Source organism: Labrus bergylta, chromosome 10 (genome assembly GCF_963930695.1).
Source record: "Labrus bergylta chromosome 10, fLabBer1.1, whole genome shotgun sequence".
Lineage (NCBI taxonomy): Eukaryota > Metazoa > Chordata > Actinopteri > Labriformes > Labridae > Labrus > Labrus bergylta.
This window is the reverse complement of record NC_089204.1, coordinates 27096419-27113406: the sequence shown is the minus strand read 5'-3', so window position 1 is coordinate 27113406 and position 16988 is coordinate 27096419. Positions and strand designations below refer to the sequence as shown.

Here is a 16988-nt window from a genome sequence, read left to right as displayed (position 1 = left end):
GATCTTTCTGCAATCCTGCTGGACTTTTTTTTTCCAGTGATAAGAAAACCAGTGTAAAGAAATTCATGAACCAGTCAACGGACGGCTTACTGTTTCTCCACTTACTCAAGTGAATATGATATTGACCCATCAGTAAAATAACATTTATCAAGTCAGAAACAGATGAGTTTAAATTATACATTTAATCAAATCCCCATCGGACAGGGTCTCTCTGTGTGGGGTTTGTATGTGTAGGTTCTCTCCAGGTACTCCAGCTTCCTCTCACAGTCTAAAGACATGCTCGTTAGGTTAACTGGTGACTCCAAATTGCCCGTAGGTGTGAATGTGAGTGTGGCTGGTTGTCTGTCTCTCAATGTCAGCCCTGTGATTGGCTGGTGAACAGTCCAGAGTGTACCCTGACTCTTGCCCAACGGCAGCTGGAATCGGCTTCAGCCCTCCGCGACCCTGAACGGGAAAAGCGGTACAGAAAATGGATGGATAATTTTAAGTCAAGGGTTTCCATGAAAATGTATCAAATCATGAAGCTATTAAATAAATGAGACCGGTGAAACAGTACTTAAGAATGAGAAATGTTTCTAATCAATTGCAAGAATTTATTTTCACATATAAAAAACACTGCTGCAGATAAAAATGTTTTGTTCGGTATTGTGAAATAAAATTGGATGTCAATATAAAATTGCCTTTGAATAAAAGTTTTTCCCATTTGAGTTAAAATCGTACAAAAACCAGGAGTTCTTTTGAATCTCAATTATCATTTACAAAACAGAGAAAATATGACGGATAGAAGAAAGACAGAAAGGCTCTTTGTTTTAGGGGGGGGGGGTTACATAACATGAAAGTTCTGCAGCTTCATTATACACTTGCTGGTTACAGAAATAGTGCTTTACAAATAATACTTCTCTGTTTTAATTACGACAGCAGGCGGCAAGTATAGAACAGGAAAGCTTTGGGGTGAATGCATGACCAGCTGTAAAGGGGTTTCAATTTTCCACATCGGCAGCTCCATTTCAGTGGCAGACTAATAGGAAAAGCATGACAGAGCAGACTATACAAAAATAAAAACCCATTCCAAAAAATGATTGTAAAAATCAAGAGGACAAGGCAATACAGGAGTACAAACATTAGCACTGCGGCTTATAGAGATTCCCTCTGCATACAACAAGGAAATTGCATTGTTTACATTAGCAAAACAGACTGAGGGCGAGGAAATTAAGTCCCACGACCGCGTGGCCCCAGAAACCGCATCATATTAAAAAATGCCTTATTATCAAAATGTTCTGCCCTCAGTACATCTTACACAGACTCTTTTAAAAAAAAGGACCGTGTGAACTTTACAAAATGCGTTGATTAGAAATGTGGGCGTGGTTAAAATGTTTGAAAAAAATAATATTGCAATAAGTATTTACAAAATGTACAACATCAATAAATATGCTCTTTTGTAGTTCTGTGGTTTAAATGCTGATGAAGGACAGGAGTTTTCTGAGAGGAGTGAGAGGTCCCTTATAAAATATCGTCTCTCTGCAGTTTGGAGCGCACACATCCCTCGCTGTCAAAAAACACCGAGACATTCATACGTTGGCTTCCTTCGCGTTAGGTTGCAATGTGGATAAAGGAAGAGAGCAGGTGTGTTTGTGGACGTGCTCAAAGTATGAATTCCTGGAACTGCTCATCCCCTAACGTGTGCAGAGAGAGGCAGTTGGTCGACCTGCGGCCGTAGAAGGTGGGTTTGCCTTGGCAGTGTGAGAGGGGGTACTGACAGTGATCGACGGGGGTTTTTGTGTGTGCAGAGGCATCTGGAAGGCCAAAGGTGTAGCTGTGGGAGGAATCGGGAGGCAGTGTCATCCCAAGGGACGCCGGGGTCGGGAAAAGACGCACGTCATCCAAACTGTGGCTGTGCCGATCCACGCAAACTTGAGTCCTCGGTATCTGGAACAGAGACAGGAGGAGGAGAGGCGGTAAGAAGAGAAAACAGAGGAATCAGAATGAGGCAAAGAAAAAAAAAAGAAGATGGGTCACTTACCTGTTGTAACTCCTTGTTCCGTAAATTTACGAGATCTTCACCGCTCTCTGGGGGACACGTGTTGTTTTCTGTAGAACCAATAAGATGACAAGATTCAAAATCTAAGAACTATTTTTTCACATATATTAATCTGTATAGCCGTTTTCACATCTGCACTCCTGGAAACATCTGGATGAGGTCAGATCATTTCAGGAGGAATGCTCTGGATATTCTCCTGACCTGGCTGTTTACATATGCTCCTCACAGCGGGAGACTATCCCTGTCAGACAGGAGGGGGGGCGGGGGGTCTCCCGAGGTAAGACATGCAGAAGTAGCAGACAAAGCAACAGAGTCCGCTATACGACACTATAATGAGAATATTTTGCTTTCATATCAATGCTCTGTGTAATTTGACGAAGTTAGAACATCCAAAAAAAGAGTGGTATATAAACTTCTCTCCCCCTCCCAATGGCTCAAGGCCAATTCTCCGGATAATATCCTGCTGAGTTCTCACATCAGCTCACTCCGACTTGCTGCAGAATAAATACTAGAGGTCTTGCAAGAGAAACTCCGGGGGAAGTCAGAGCAAAAAAATACAGCTGTTTGCGTCCACACATGCAGCTCCTCCTGCTCTATCAGGAGTTTGTGAAAGCCCTATATGCCAGCAGGATCAAGGGATTAATACCTGGTGAGCAAGTCTCTGAGGAAAGTACTGAACAATCCACCGACACTCCATCGAGAAGATCAGCCAGCTGGAACATCTCATCAGGGTCATCAACGAGAACCTCCTTTGGGCTTTCTACATTGATCTCAATCTCTTCAAAAAAAAAAAAACATACATTAAAGGTTAGGAAAAATGATTTCTCATTTTCTGAAACTATATAATCATATTAAAGTCCAATCAGAGGGGATGGATTTAATAGTGTTTCAGTGTAATAAGCCTCTCACCTTCCTCCTGCCAGCCCTCGTCTTCCATTCGGCCTTTACTTCCTGCGTCGAACCCGGAGATACAGGAGCTGCCACGGCTGGTAGCGGAGCTGAAACACTTCTCGACCCGCCGGTGACCTTCCTCCTCCATGGAGGTAATCTCGGTGGAGAGGCTGTGTTGTCGAGCGTCGGCTTCGATTCCAGAGCTGCTGGTGGAACGTCGGGACAGGCCGGGGCTGCTCTCGCTGCCCGGGGGGTCCAAGTCGAGGTCATCGCTGATATACGACTCTCTGTAACGTTTCTTCTCTAAAATTGGGAAAAAAAAAAATACTTTGTTTGAAATATGTTCAAATTGGACATTTATTTACAAAAATAATGACATTTCTCAATTTTATTTGGTATGTTTTGTCTTTGTGCTATTTTCTATAAAATATGGGGTTTCAATGTTTTGCAAATCATCCCATCATGTTTTTATTTACATTTTACCCAACGGCCAAACTTTATGAAAACGGGTTTTTATATTTAGATCTTTGACAAACTCTTTCATTCAAGGAGCAATATGAGGCATCACAATGATATCTTCTCTTAAATGATTCATTTGTTCTTTAACTCAAGTTTGTTCCAAATAGTTTAAATCTAACAAATGTACTATAAAAGTATAAAATGACAAATATTTCAAAAAGGTACAGGCTAATAAAAGTGACCCTAATTTAACCATTTGACTTCACGTGTTAAATATATTTCAGCTGAATATAAATAGCTCAAAGCCAAACTAAAGGTACCAAACTGTATTCACATATCGCTCTCCTACCTTCGCTCTCCTCCAGCTGGCGGAGGTGTTTGAGGGACGGCTGGAGGCTGAGGTAGATGCGGTGACTGCTGCTCAGGTGCAGGAGGAGGTGGCGAGAGCGGAACGACGAGCCGGTAAAATAAACCAGCTTCCTGGCTGAAGGCAAACCATCTGGCTGGATCTCAAATTTCTTACCCTGAATAGGAACGACATATTGCAAATACTGAAGTGTATACAGCTAATGGCCGTTAAATAATAAACAACCTTTCCACCTCATCTGAGGGGAGAAATAGAAAACGGGCATACCAGGAAGGTGAGACGTCCCACGTTTGACCAGGGGAAGTCGTACAGCAGCTGCCGTATGTTGTTCACCTCCTATGATAACAGAAACACACACAGAGATTAGAGAAAAAGCTAAAATGTTCTTGAACTATTGTGTTTAAAAAAAAAGAAAAACAGCCTTCATGACGTGTAAGCTACTTGCTTTTATCCTCAAATTAGTGATCAATAATCAGTTGTCTTGTCTGTTGGCAGGAGCCATCTGGACTTGGCAAAGAGGCCAAGAGCTTCTCGAGATATCTCACGGTCTGTTGGCTCTTTAATCAGCCAGGCCCCGCGCCCTAATCCCCCCAGATGGCCCCCTGACGGACAGATCAAACAACTGACAGGCAGAGTGGACGGCTCCTATCTACTCATGCACCGCTGCTGGTGGCAATCCCACACATTCCTCACACGTCTGGTCAGAGGTTTTATAGCGGGGCAGATACAAAGACTGAACCTTTGAGCAAACGCAGATTCCCTCCCCGGGCACGTCATGTGTTGACGTATATGCTGTGCATTGAAAAACACACTCACACATGCACGCACCTGATAAACCTGCATTCCTCTCAGGGTCAGGCCGAGCAGAGCTGTTCCTCTCTCTTCCTTTTTGTCCTGCACAAATGAATGATGAGATGTCAGACAGGCATCTGAGCAGTTCAGATAAGACAGCTTTACCACAGCTGAGCCCCTCGCCTAGAAACACGGGGGCTGCTGCTGACAACACATCCAAAGAGCAGAGAGCATTACGCAATGGACTGGGCCAGCTTTCAAAATATCACTCAGTGGATGAGTGGTTTTGAAATGGGGAGGACAATAAATTGGAAAAGATACAGGGTTACATAATTGCCCTGTCCAGCACAGCTCAAATGAAGCCACACTGGATGTATTTATATTAAAAGGGGATGGTATTTCAGTGTGGGGGAAGAAAAAATGCCTGAAGGGGCTTTTATTTCAAAATGTGCTGAAAACAAAGTTCATTTCATCCAATTAATAATACAGACCGGGCCTCAACCAACCTTTATTTTAATCGGCAATTCAGGTGCTGACAATTTCAGGATTAATCGATAGGTTGTTGAGTTTTTAAAGGTCAAAAAGTTTGGAAAGAAGCTCGTTACAAATTCATGGTATGTCTTCAAACTGCTTTTTCTTCACTGACCAACAGTCTAAAAACAAAGACTCGCAATTTACTCTCTTCAAGGAAAAGCAACAAATTCTTACATTTTAGAAGCAGCAAATGTTTCATAAAATTCCTAAAACAACAAATCAGTTATCAAAATAGTTGCAGATTAGTTACATTTCTATTAATCAATTGATTTTTGCATCTTTCAATATATATTTACTAAGCTGTAAGGAACCCTGTGCACAGATGTCTCCCAGAAAAATCAGTACTTTAAGAATGAGACTAAAAATACTAAACTGACTTCATACCTTCTGCAGTCTGTAAAATGTGACGGGCACATCCTCTAGTCTGCAGGACTCCCTGATGAAGAGCAGGGTGGCATCACGAGTTGACATGCCCCATAGCTCCTGATGCACCTTGGGCCCGTGGCAGAGCAGATAGTCTACTCCACGCTTTGCTATGATCTATGGGAGGAACATAGGACAGGAATGTTTTAAGGAAAAGCTCAAAATGCAGTATATTAAGTGAAATGAAGACAAATGTATGTGTGTTTTTAAATTCTGTCACCACACAGTTACACCTACCCAGGGGGGAAAGTACTCCTTGGGTTCAAAGTATGGGGTCGTCTCCATATCCCTCTTGGGCAGCGGGTGGTCACCGAGGTCAGCCTGCAGGGCGTAACCTGCCAGCTGGAAGTACACCTCCTCCTGCTGACGACATTCAGAGCGCAGCACCCGCTCCCGCAGGTCAGAGTAGTAGAGATGCCGTGCCTTTCGTTCACTAATAACACCCAAAAGAGGAAGGGTGGGGCGTTGGAGGGAAGGGAGACAAAAGATGTCAAACAGGAGGACAAAGATGGGATGGGACTGAAAGAAAAACAAAAACACAGCAAGGAAGACTGAGCTGGACGGACATACCATAGCAGTCGACCGTTTTCTATGTAGTACTGAACTTTAAGGCAGAGCACCAGCGGCAAGAGTCTCCTCTGTGATCCCTGTGTGTAGAGAGAGAGAGAGAGAGAGAGAGAGAGAGAGAGACATGTCAGAAAAGGCCTGAGTGTGTTAGCATCTTTTTGTCATGCTAAATGTAAAGTTGGGGCATGTAGGCCACTGAACTGTGCCTCCCAATTAACTCATGCGTACAAGAACTTGTGAGGGGTTAGAGCAAGAAAAACATATCAAATATATCGCTCCTAAAATATCAAATATAAATGTTTGAGTGTTCATAACAGGCTGCATTACCTTTCCCGTGTCCTGCCTGCCCTGCTTAGGAAAGTAGTTGCTCAGTTTCTCCTCCATGTCTAGGAATATGTGCTCATTGTCTGGAGGGGGGAGGGGGGGAGGTATTGGGGGAAACACAATCAGGAAACAAGCAGACAGTTAGCAAGCAAACAAAACCCTGATGTACCCAAGCGTGAAATTTGCCCCAACAATGGGATTCATTAGGGTAAAAGAAATAAGCCCTTGTTCTATAATTTGTGAATGAGGCTACCAGGAAGCTAAATGACAATAGTGCTAATGTTTATGTATCCATTCTGTAATTCAAGTTGTAGCGTAGCAGCATAGACAAAAACCCTGCGCCGGAGCTCTGTTGGTTAAACAACCAAGTCTTTGAGCAGGAGGGCTTCAACAAGTCAGAATACAAAAAAAGACGATGCTCTTTGGTGGAAGGGTATGATGAGCAGATCTTTAAAAAAAGACAGGAAAAACCAAGACACTCGCCTTAAGAAGAAAGATTAAAATGCCTTTGTTAAAATTGCAAGTTCTAAAAATAGAACAAGATTTAAAAAAAACTGTTCCTTCGACACATTTCAGGTTTATGATTTCTCCTGTCTTTTTCCAAGAAGGGTAAATGTATGAAACATAGCAGACCTTTCTATCCTAATATTAAATGTTTTTGGTGGGCAGCTTTGGAGAAACCTTTAAGGAATAAGGTAGATTTGAATGGTTCTGGTTTTCAGTTATTGTCCAAGTAGTTTTTAGCAAACAGTCTATATGGACAACAGAAGAGGTAGAATGTGTCAGCTGTAATGCAATCCCAGCTTCCATCTGCAGTCATCGATTCAGCCTCAATTAATCTCCATAAAATAGACTTCTGCATGCACGTGTAGACAAATGGGAAATAGTTTATGGACCTCAGCTTGTAAAGTTCTTTTCTAGTCTTCTGACTACTCAAAGAGCTTCTTCACTGCATGCCAAACCTTACCCATTCACACCCTGATGCCAGAGACCTCCATGTGTCCAACAGTTTGAACTAATCCCATTCATACACATTCACCTGCCTACGACTAAGCAGCGGGAGAAACCTGGGGTTAAAGAAGACATATTATCCAACCTTCTCAACCTTTTCAAACACTCCCCGTGGTCTAAATGAAACATCTGTGCTGTGCTTTGGTCAAAATATAACATGAATCAAGCACCAGAGGAGGTTTGTGACCCTGTATAAACCAGCTCTCTCAGAATGCTCCGTTTTGGTGTGTGTGTCTCTTTAAATGCAATGAGCCCCCCCCTGAGTTTTCCCCGTAGACATCACTCCTCTGTAGCGAGAATGAAATTGCCGAACCTGCACAAGTTTTGCTCTAGGCTGGGGGTGGAGATACCAGGGGAGAGGAGGGGATTTTATTTTTTATTTTTTTACCAGAATCCCACTGTGACATCACAAGGAGAGCACATTTGAAACAGAGCATTTTCCTCTGTGTTGTAAGACTTGTGCAGACCACAAACAAAGGACTGGATGGGTTTATTTCACATTTTGTGGGTCAGTAGACACTCAGGTTACCCAGATATATGTTCAGAAAAACTGTGTAAGAGGATTTTTCATCATATGTCCCCTTTCATTTTTAAATACATTTGGAACTTGCCAGGGGCTTAAAAGCTGTTTGCAGAATTTGATGAGAAAGTTGTCATGAGTCATGACATGGGCATCTTTCTATTTGATCCACCTTATCTCTTTTGTCCAACTAAATCATTCTCACCAAGCTATTTCACAACTCATTTCTTTCAAACATCCATCCCTCCTTTCAGCTTTTTTTAATTTCCCTACTCTGACTCACACCTCCTCCTTTCACCTCTCATCCTTCACTGAGGCGATTGAGTAAGAGTTTAGGAAGGCGCCTGTGTCATGACCAGCCAGCTCCCTCTTTCTTCGCCCACCCTCCTCTTCCCATCATCAATCCATCCCTCCCCTCAGTGAAGTGGAGGAATGCAAGGGTGCATTCCAGGCTTAATGAAGTTAATATTGCAGGAATCCAGGCCCTAAGTGATCGCTGAACCAACACCACAAAAAACAAAAGGCTGCTTGTTCAAGTGGTGAGCCGCACAAGATTACGGAGGCAATTCAACGTGTTTGTATCGAGGGAAAAGGAGCAGGGACACATGCAAATAGAAAGTTCAGAACTTTGCTCCTGGGCTAAAGTGGATTACATCGTTCAATTATGCAGACTGGGGTCGGAGGAATTAAATTGTTTGGGTTTTGATGAAGTAGCCAATTGGCAGAGAACATTTTCCACCATGTTACATGAAAAGACACTTTCTAAAGGGTGGCACTGCAAAACTCCTTTGTCTCAGAAACCTTCCTAGTTCATAAATGTGTTTATTCCTTGAGATGAATCTCGATTCGAGGAGGTGGTAGACATACGATACAGACAACAAATATAAAAAGAAAGAAACGAAACAAAGACATTAAAGTAACAGGAGAGACAAACACAAAACAACACTCAATAATGACACACTTCAGCAGGACAATCAACACACAACATCAGAAAGATTAATTCATTTGTAGTCACAACTACTTGACGACCACAATGAGGCCTTGAACAAGAATGTCATATTTTATAATCTTCTGAAAATACAGCTGTGAACTCTGGTGTGAGCAGAAGGGATTAATATCGGCCTTGTTTATAGACAAATAGTTCTACAATTCACTTAGCAGACGCTTTTATCCAAAGCGACGTACATCAGAGAGTAAGAACAACACAAGCAAGGATCTAGAAAAAAGAGAACAATGTGAGTAAGAGCAAACGATCAGCTTTGAGTCTGATTGGACACACAGGTGCTGACAGGAAGTGACCAGAGGCAAAGCACAACATTGAGGGCAGTTCTTGAGAGCTCTAATCAGTATAGAAACCATCTTATAAGTCGTCGTTATCAAACAAAAACCATCGTCATTACCATCATCATCATCAATAATATGGAGACCATCATCATTAAGTTAGTAGGTATTCATGAAAGAGCTGGGTCTTTAGCTTTTTCTTAAAAGGAAAATAATGTGTAGCCGATTTTTATCTGTTGTGTCATATCAATTTAATGCTGGCATTTAGTACCCCATCTACTTTTTTGGAGGGGAAGGATGAGAAAGTCACCTGTTGGACAAACTCTGACCTGTTTTTGTGGTCAAACATGATAGGAAATGTTGCATTGTGGGAGTCTTACACCAAAAGAAGTAGTGAAGAAAATTGTTATCTGCGTCTGCAATCGGCTAAATTGTTATCTTAATCATCGGTAATGATCCAATGGGTATTGGGTCTGATTTTCATACATCTCCAGTGAGCAGTCTTTTGATGTTTGGATGTGAGGGGTCAATGAGGAGTGAGCTTACCCTTCACCACTGTGAGGCCAAAGAAGTGCAGCTCTTTGATTCCAATAAGCTCAGCCACACGGGTGAACACATCCTGCCCTGTGGACTTCGGCTGGAGAAAGGTAAAAAAGACGTAGAGGTTTGAATTCAATGCACATTCATAAGATGTAAAAACTGTGTAACATTGTAGTTCTAAACAAATCAGACAGTAAGAGAGGTTTTAAAACACCCACCCCGACTGTGATGTCCAGCTGGTGTTTGTTGGGGAGGAGAACACAAATGGTTCTCTCCTGCTTCGTTGAGGCCGACATGATGATGTCTTGTGAACGTCTGTGGTGAGCACTATCTCTCTGATTCTCTTTTTCAGTCTCTGACACGTCAATCTTTATCGGTTCCTCGCACTTCATCCATGTTGTATCTAATAAAAGAAAGAATGAGATAAGAGAAGAACTGAAGTAATCATGACTCAATGATAGCTAAATGTGAATAATGACAGAAGAAGATTGGAATTTAAGATGAGACCGAAGTTCAAGAAAGAAGTTCACCTAGAAAAATGTCTTAGGTGTAAAAAAGTTGTCAAAGTTTTGGATTCTCAAACTTTTCGGTACCACATATTATTACATTCTTTCTTATCTTTTGTTGGATTGCTTATGTTCTGACTTACATGAAGGATTTTACAGGATGGGCAGAAATAAGCCTTGGGCTTCAGCCTATTCCTTTTTTTAGTCATCGATTGTTTGAATGTCATTGTGTGAAATGGACAAGTGTAAACATGTACAGTTTTCTTCTGTAAGTGGATTATTTCCACAAATATCTTTGAGTCTTGTTATTCTTAAATGAATAAATCATTCATTCATATCTTTGTAATTGATCGTCTCAAAAAGTATCTAAGCTTCAAAATAACTTCAGATCTTACATTTTAAACGTTTCATTAACAAAACATTGCTGATTCATTTCTGCAATTGAGACAGTCTTCAGGAGTTTGATTGCAACGTTAAATAATTCAAACCATGAAATTCCCCGGTATTGGGTGTTTTGGACTTCTATTTATGTTGCCGTGGTATCAGAGCAGGTATCCATATCGTTTGATTTTTCCTAGCATCGTCTGACATAAGTTAGGTTTTTCTATGTCAAGAGTCAAGACTCAGATTTACTGTCGATTATTCACAACAAAAAACTACAGATGTTCTGATACAATCTTCTCCCTACTCTTATAGTTGCCAATTTGTAAAGGTGGAAAAAATGTATAATTTATGGAAAAATCAAGATTCTTATCTTCTGAGATTTTAAATCGATTCATAACTTCCAAATATTTGATTACTTTTGGCTAATCATTCACTCCCTGCTAAGTGCTAATGCTAGCTCTTTAACTCAGTAGAAAATGGAGCAGCAAGCAAAAATAGATTCTGAATCAAACCGTGACCCTGAGAATGAAAATCTAATCGTGAGATACCCAAAGATTCCCAGCACTACCAATTTTACAATAAGAAATGATGAGATGAGATATACTTTATTGCCTCCAAAGAGAAACTTGTCTTGGACTCCTGTCCTTCCTTTGGCTGATAAGGAGTAACACTGTGGATTTGTTTGATACATACTTCGATCATCATACTTTATGATTCCAAGTTTTTAAAACGATACGATCTCTGTTCTTCTTATGATCAATAATATTGAAAATAAAGTTAATCTATATCATAGGACAGGTGTGTTTTAGAGGAGTGGATCCATCCTAAATCCCATTGCCAATGTATTTGTGCAATTAAGACAGTGTGCAGATGTTTTCTCGCAATTTATTGTCATTGAAAACTAGAAATTACCGATATTGGATGCCAATTACTTTTATTTTTTGTTACTGTGGTTTCGAAACAGATATGAAATCAATTAACTTTTCTCAGTATGGAAGTTTAAAATCCTGGTATCATGACAAGCCTAACACAGAGAGAACTCATCCAACACCAGAGGGTTTTAAACAATGACATCATTGGTGGAAAAGCTCTGATTGCTGACTCCTTACCTTTACAAACATTACTATCTTTACTACCACTGTCTGCATTGTCGGGTTTTTGTTCATGCCACATAATGAATTCCCTTAAACCTGATCATTTTCAGTGGGACATGGACATTATAGTATCAGATCAGGCACGCTCAAAGATACCAGATACCACATTTTAGGCTGTACTGGAGGAACAACAATCCAATACTCAGACAGATATTCTCATATTATCCCACGACCAACATTAAGTCAACACGGTGTGTGCCTTCTGTGGAGCTATGGGCAGAATGTTTTACCATCACAATTATCCTCTCCAAAAAAATACTCAATGCATGCTTCAATTTATGACATTAATTAGTCTACCTTCAAAGCATTTTCACCAAAATAACCGGCCAACACAACAAAAGCAGGGGAATAGTTGGGCACCGGGCGACGAGATTACCAAACTCTAATCCTGATAATAGCCCTTAACTAGAAGCAATCAACTAGATAATCCTCGTGCATGCCTTTGATATTCCAACAGAATCTGCAGCGACACAAAGTTATTCAAAGGAATTGTATAACTACAGGATTCTGCTTAACATACCAAACAGAAATGGGCTTGGCAAACGGGAGTGTTGTATTGGCAACCAAGGCTCTCCCGAGGTTTGCCACACTACCCTGACCCAGAGTCCAACTGGTACATGGCTCATCTGATTAACGTCTCAGAATCAATTAATCCAGTTAATTACTGCCGCACCGCCGACTTTGATCCCCTTAAACCGTGCTCTGGACGATAACCAGTTAAAGAAAAGATAAAAATACACCAAAGGGAAGATGCTCCGTTTGTTGCATGGTGTTGTGCCAAATCTCCTCAAAAGTAAGAAATAGAACAAATCTTCTTCTTTTTTTTCAAACAGAGAAAACTGAAACCAGCTTGGAAATGGATCCTTGAGCCAAACAACATGCTCTTCCTTTGTGCATACATACATGTGTTTTCTTTAGTACCTAACCATGTAGGAATGGTGGCATAGGGTTAGATGTAACAGAGAAACAGGTCTTGATAAATCCTGTAGAATAAAATTTCATATAAATTAAGTGTTGCACAAGTTGTGGCAAACGCAAGAAGTGAATGTTCTTGGCTCAGAGGGGGAAAACCATTCATCTTAGGGAATATCATTTTTGGACATGTTCAAACACAGCCTCACTCATGTCTGTGTGTCAGCGCAAACACACAAAACCAGAAATGCCGGTAGCTTTCACATCTGACTTGTTTATGACACAGTCTGATAATTATACTGTACATTAAATAACTGTAGGAAATGGTGCAAAAAAGAAACTCAACAGAACTAGAAATATCAATTACGCTTACATCTATTTGATGAGAATTTGCTTATTGAGTGTTCGGCTGCTTTTGCAGATAGAAGACCAAATGTGTGATTCTACTCAGAGTTTTATAGCGCTATACTCTGATTCGTTGAAACACTGTTTTATGTACTTTGTATTCAGTTCTGTATTCAAGAAATTCAACACAGAAGCTATGAACTGAATCTTTGAATATATCAAAATGACTTCTTTTATTACTGAGATCTGAAATATGAGGTTGCACAATGCAGACATATTGGAGCAATCTAAAACCAACTGTGTGAAGCAATGAGACCCAAATTACAAACAGGTTTCACAGAAGAGATTGGATTGCCTTTGGTTTCTTTTCATTTGTTTTCCTGACTTTAAAAGCGATTCTAATACTAGAAAATGTAACCGCCTTGGTACTTATCTTTACGAAGCAAACAAGTAATTTTAACAACTTTTAGAACACGACACAGTCTGGTCCCCTCTTAATACAAAACTGTTGACACCTTACGCTCCAAGCCGTGACCTCAGATCATCAACAGCACCGTCATTGGTTGTTCCTAGGTCAAGGCTGGTAACCAAGGGTGACCAGGCATTTTCCACCAGAGCCCCTCAGCTCTGGACCTCCCTACCCGAAGACCCGGAGACATCAAGCCGGCAAACTCGTTACCTGTTTTTAAATATTTGCTTAAAACATATTTTCATAGGAAGGCCTTTTTAAAGATTGATTAGTAATTCACGTCCTGCTTTATTTTACTTTTTTCTTTGTAAGCATTCTGTAAAGCACTTTGTAACCTTGTTTGTGTGTGCTAAATAAATAAAAGTTATTAAGACTGTAACTACATGTGCAATGCTTTGTTTGCTTTCTCCTCTGTATCTTGTTGTTTTTTATGAATACCTTTGCATAAAGAAAATGAAACAGATTTACTTAAGAGCGTTCTGCTGGAATAACGTTTCAATTCAATTTTAACAACTGAAATACTCAAAAATAAACTTGATTCTACTTTTTTTTTTTTTTTACAAGAAATAACCCATATTGAATAACAGAGGAAGCATGTATTCAATTAAAAGCAAAAGCAGTGGTAGCTATCAATAAGCTTGTATCAAAATATACCTGAACTGACAACACCTGGTGTAAAAAATGAATATATTGAGCAACTAAGAATGAGAAGAGACCTTAATACCAACCTTTCTCATCAAGACATTCACAATACACGCTGCTTTATAAACTCCACCACTCTTTACTTCTGACTGAGTTCACTCAACAACAACAACAACAGTGCTGGCTGCAGTTTGCAGACATCCCCTTATTGCTGACCAGGGTGAAACCTGGCATCACATGAGAGCAGCCATCTGTACGTCTTAACTCCCCTCCAAGACTGTCATAATCCCTACTTCTGAGCACACTGCTGGCTGTTGGGAAAAAACAACATCCCCTCTGCCGCACTGCACAAGCACTCCTCCGCACTGCCGGCTAAAACCATCAAAGAATGAGATAAGAAGGGGGTATCTGAATAAACAGGGGAACATCACTGCTCTGACTCATCCCACATGAAAACAATAGGGTACACCAACTTTTCAGCTGGGGGGGGGGGGGGAAGCAGACCTCTTCTAAGGTTTGACTCACAGCCAAAGCAGGCATAAGTGAGTCAGGGCTCAGTGATTTATGTTCCCTAAGTTGGCCCTGAAATCTAGAAAAAAAAAAAAAGTCTTTAAGGCTGGTCCAAGCGCATAAACATCTAAATAGTTAAATCATATATTATGATATACAATTTTTTTTATTTTAATTAGCTTATCATGCATTAATGCAACCAGAGATGGGAAATGTTTATGTTTTCAATGAGCCAGATCATTTGGCTCAGCACAGCATGAATAGCAAGCTTTTTCAACTTACAAAAAAGCTCTTTAATTTCCATTTATGGATTTAATAATTCAGTCTCAGTTTCAGACCTGTAGACCATATTTGCACAAATATCCCTCAAATTACTCATTTTTAGCCCCAGGTTTTCCTCTTACTGTTTGACATGATGTTTGACATAATAAACTGATCTTTATCTTGCAAACTGCATTTGTTTCGTTTAACACATTTCTAATTTGTTGAAAGAAATAAAATCTGAGTTTCTTAATTTGTGTCAAACATTAAAATCATTTTATATCCATGAGTACAAGTGGGATATGTCCCGAGAAACAACAGTTGTAAAACACAAACACGATATAATACAGTTTTAAAATACTTACACAGCAATGTAGAGACGTTTAATTGTATTTGTATGATATCATATATGGAACCATATTTGTGGGTAGCACTATTCGACAGAACACCCTCTCGTTTACTTAAAACGACACAATGTTGTACATTATTCTGTTTTGGTTGCATCCTTTGCCTTAAGTTTGTAAACCAATTAGGCAAATTATTAAGTAGTAATGTATCTCAGAAACTAAGCAGGAGAAGTTAAAGTCGCAAAACGTACTCGTACTTTCTTAACACGGTAACGTAAGTGCGTGCTCGTTGATGGGATGGTACCACCGTAACTTCACGCGCAACAAGTGCATCACTGGGATCTAGCTACTTTGAAATAAGACAGTAAAAGACTTACCGTAACATAGAGCAAAGGTAGTGAAGATTAAAGCCTTAAAGTCTTCACAAGTTTGATGAAACACACGACCGTGTCTGCTTCAGCTGATAAAAACATTAACTTGTCCCCCTCTAACTTCTTCAACGGAGGAGCCCGAATGATTGGACCATACCATTTTTCATACTAGTACGGGGGGGGGTTACTTGTTGTTGGAAGCGTTCTTAATATTTTAACACTGTTTAATACACATTTTAAGTTTTATATCATGTCTGTGTAACTATCAAATCAAAGTTAGCCGTCTATTAAGGCATGGATAGATATATCAAAATATTTAAATGAAGAGTTTAAAGGTATACCCCCCCTTTGTTTTGCGTTGATGCAGTGAACTCATGCTAATTAGAAGGAGATTCGAACACTAGAAGCCTTCCTGTCAGCGATTACAGGTTTTTCCCGGAAATGTGTCAGGGGTTAATTAGCATATCCTATATCTTTATGTACATGCAGATATTGTGCCGAGAAATGCATCCCTGTCGAGAATTGCATGCACCTCCCGGAAGGGTGTCTAATATCAAGGGGCAGATCTGGGATGACAAAGTATCTCAAGTTTCTATTTAAACGTCAAGTGTCCTTAGTTAGTGGCGATTCTAGAGTCTGTTGGGGCCCTAGGCAAAAATGAATTGGGGGCCCCTCCAACCACCATTATGTCTGCCAGTGTTTCAACGCTCTTCCTCTTTCTTGTTTCACTCCCAGACAGATAATACTCTGTAGTGGTTTAATTTTTAATGAAGGAATAATACATGAGATGCTAAGCAGGGCAACGGGAGCGAGTGCTGTCAGATGGGGCCTCATTAGGGAGGTTACCTACTGTCATTGCAGAATTTGCACATTTTGAGCTACTGCTGCAGTTTTAAGTTTGTCAGTCTTTTGGGGCCCCTTACTGGTCTGGGGCCCCAAGCAGTTGCCTGCCTTGCCTGTTGACAAGCAGCGCCTCTGTCCTCAGTGTTCTGTAGACTCCTCAGAATATGCATTTCATTAGCCTGAAAACAGTGTTTGACTCTAAAGTGTCTGTAGAGGAAATTTAAGGGTAAATGCAAAATTCAGCAGTGTAGAAACTGTGTCTCCCATATTTTGAATTGTCTTACAAGGTGCCATTCTTGGCAAGGATGCATTTCTCGGCATAACACATGGTTGTTCCTTAAAACAGAGAAGTGCACTTTTCTTGCAAAAGCACTTATGACTTAATAGGAAAACATTAGCCATTATAAGGATTTATATAGCATTGTGTAGTGCCTGAACTTAAAATTGCACAACATGCTGATTAAACAAAACGGCTGTGTAATTGCATTATACATCAG

General features: G+C 40.4%; 1 protein-coding gene across 1 annotated transcript; it reads right to left on the bottom strand.

The window, feature by feature from the left end:
* Positions 1 to 572: 572 nt before the first annotated feature.
* On the bottom strand, positions 573 to 15773 carry zgc:172136 (uncharacterized protein LOC566376 homolog). The gene is made up of 14 exons (XM_020632806.3): positions 15655 to 15773; positions 9966 to 10150; positions 9754 to 9844; positions 6399 to 6478; positions 6075 to 6151; positions 5742 to 5937; positions 5466 to 5621; positions 4584 to 4649; positions 4023 to 4091; positions 3738 to 3912; positions 2948 to 3232; positions 2685 to 2816; positions 2021 to 2088; positions 573 to 1926 (listed from the first exon to the last, which is right to left on the bottom strand). Exons 2-14 carry the CDS (start codon positions 10137 to 10139, stop codon positions 1642 to 1644), a joined length of 1854 nt encoding a protein of 617 aa, XP_020488462.1. The 5' UTR covers positions 10140 to 10150; positions 15655 to 15773; the 3' UTR covers positions 573 to 1641.
* Between the last annotated feature and the right edge of the window lie 1215 nt (positions 15774 to 16988).

Coding starts and splice junctions, on each gene's coding strand:
- zgc:172136 (XM_020632806.3), bottom strand. CDS start 10,139: ATGAAGTGCGAGGAACCGATAAAGATTGACGTGTCAGAGACTGAAAAA. Junction 4,092..4,583: donor GAGGAATGCAGGTTTATCAG/GTGCGTGCATGT, acceptor CTGTTATCATAG/GAGGTGAACAACATACGGCA. Junction 3,233..3,737: donor CCAGCTGGAGGAGAGCGAAG/GTAGGAGAGCGA, acceptor TCCCAATTTTAG/AGAAGAAACGTTACAGAGAG.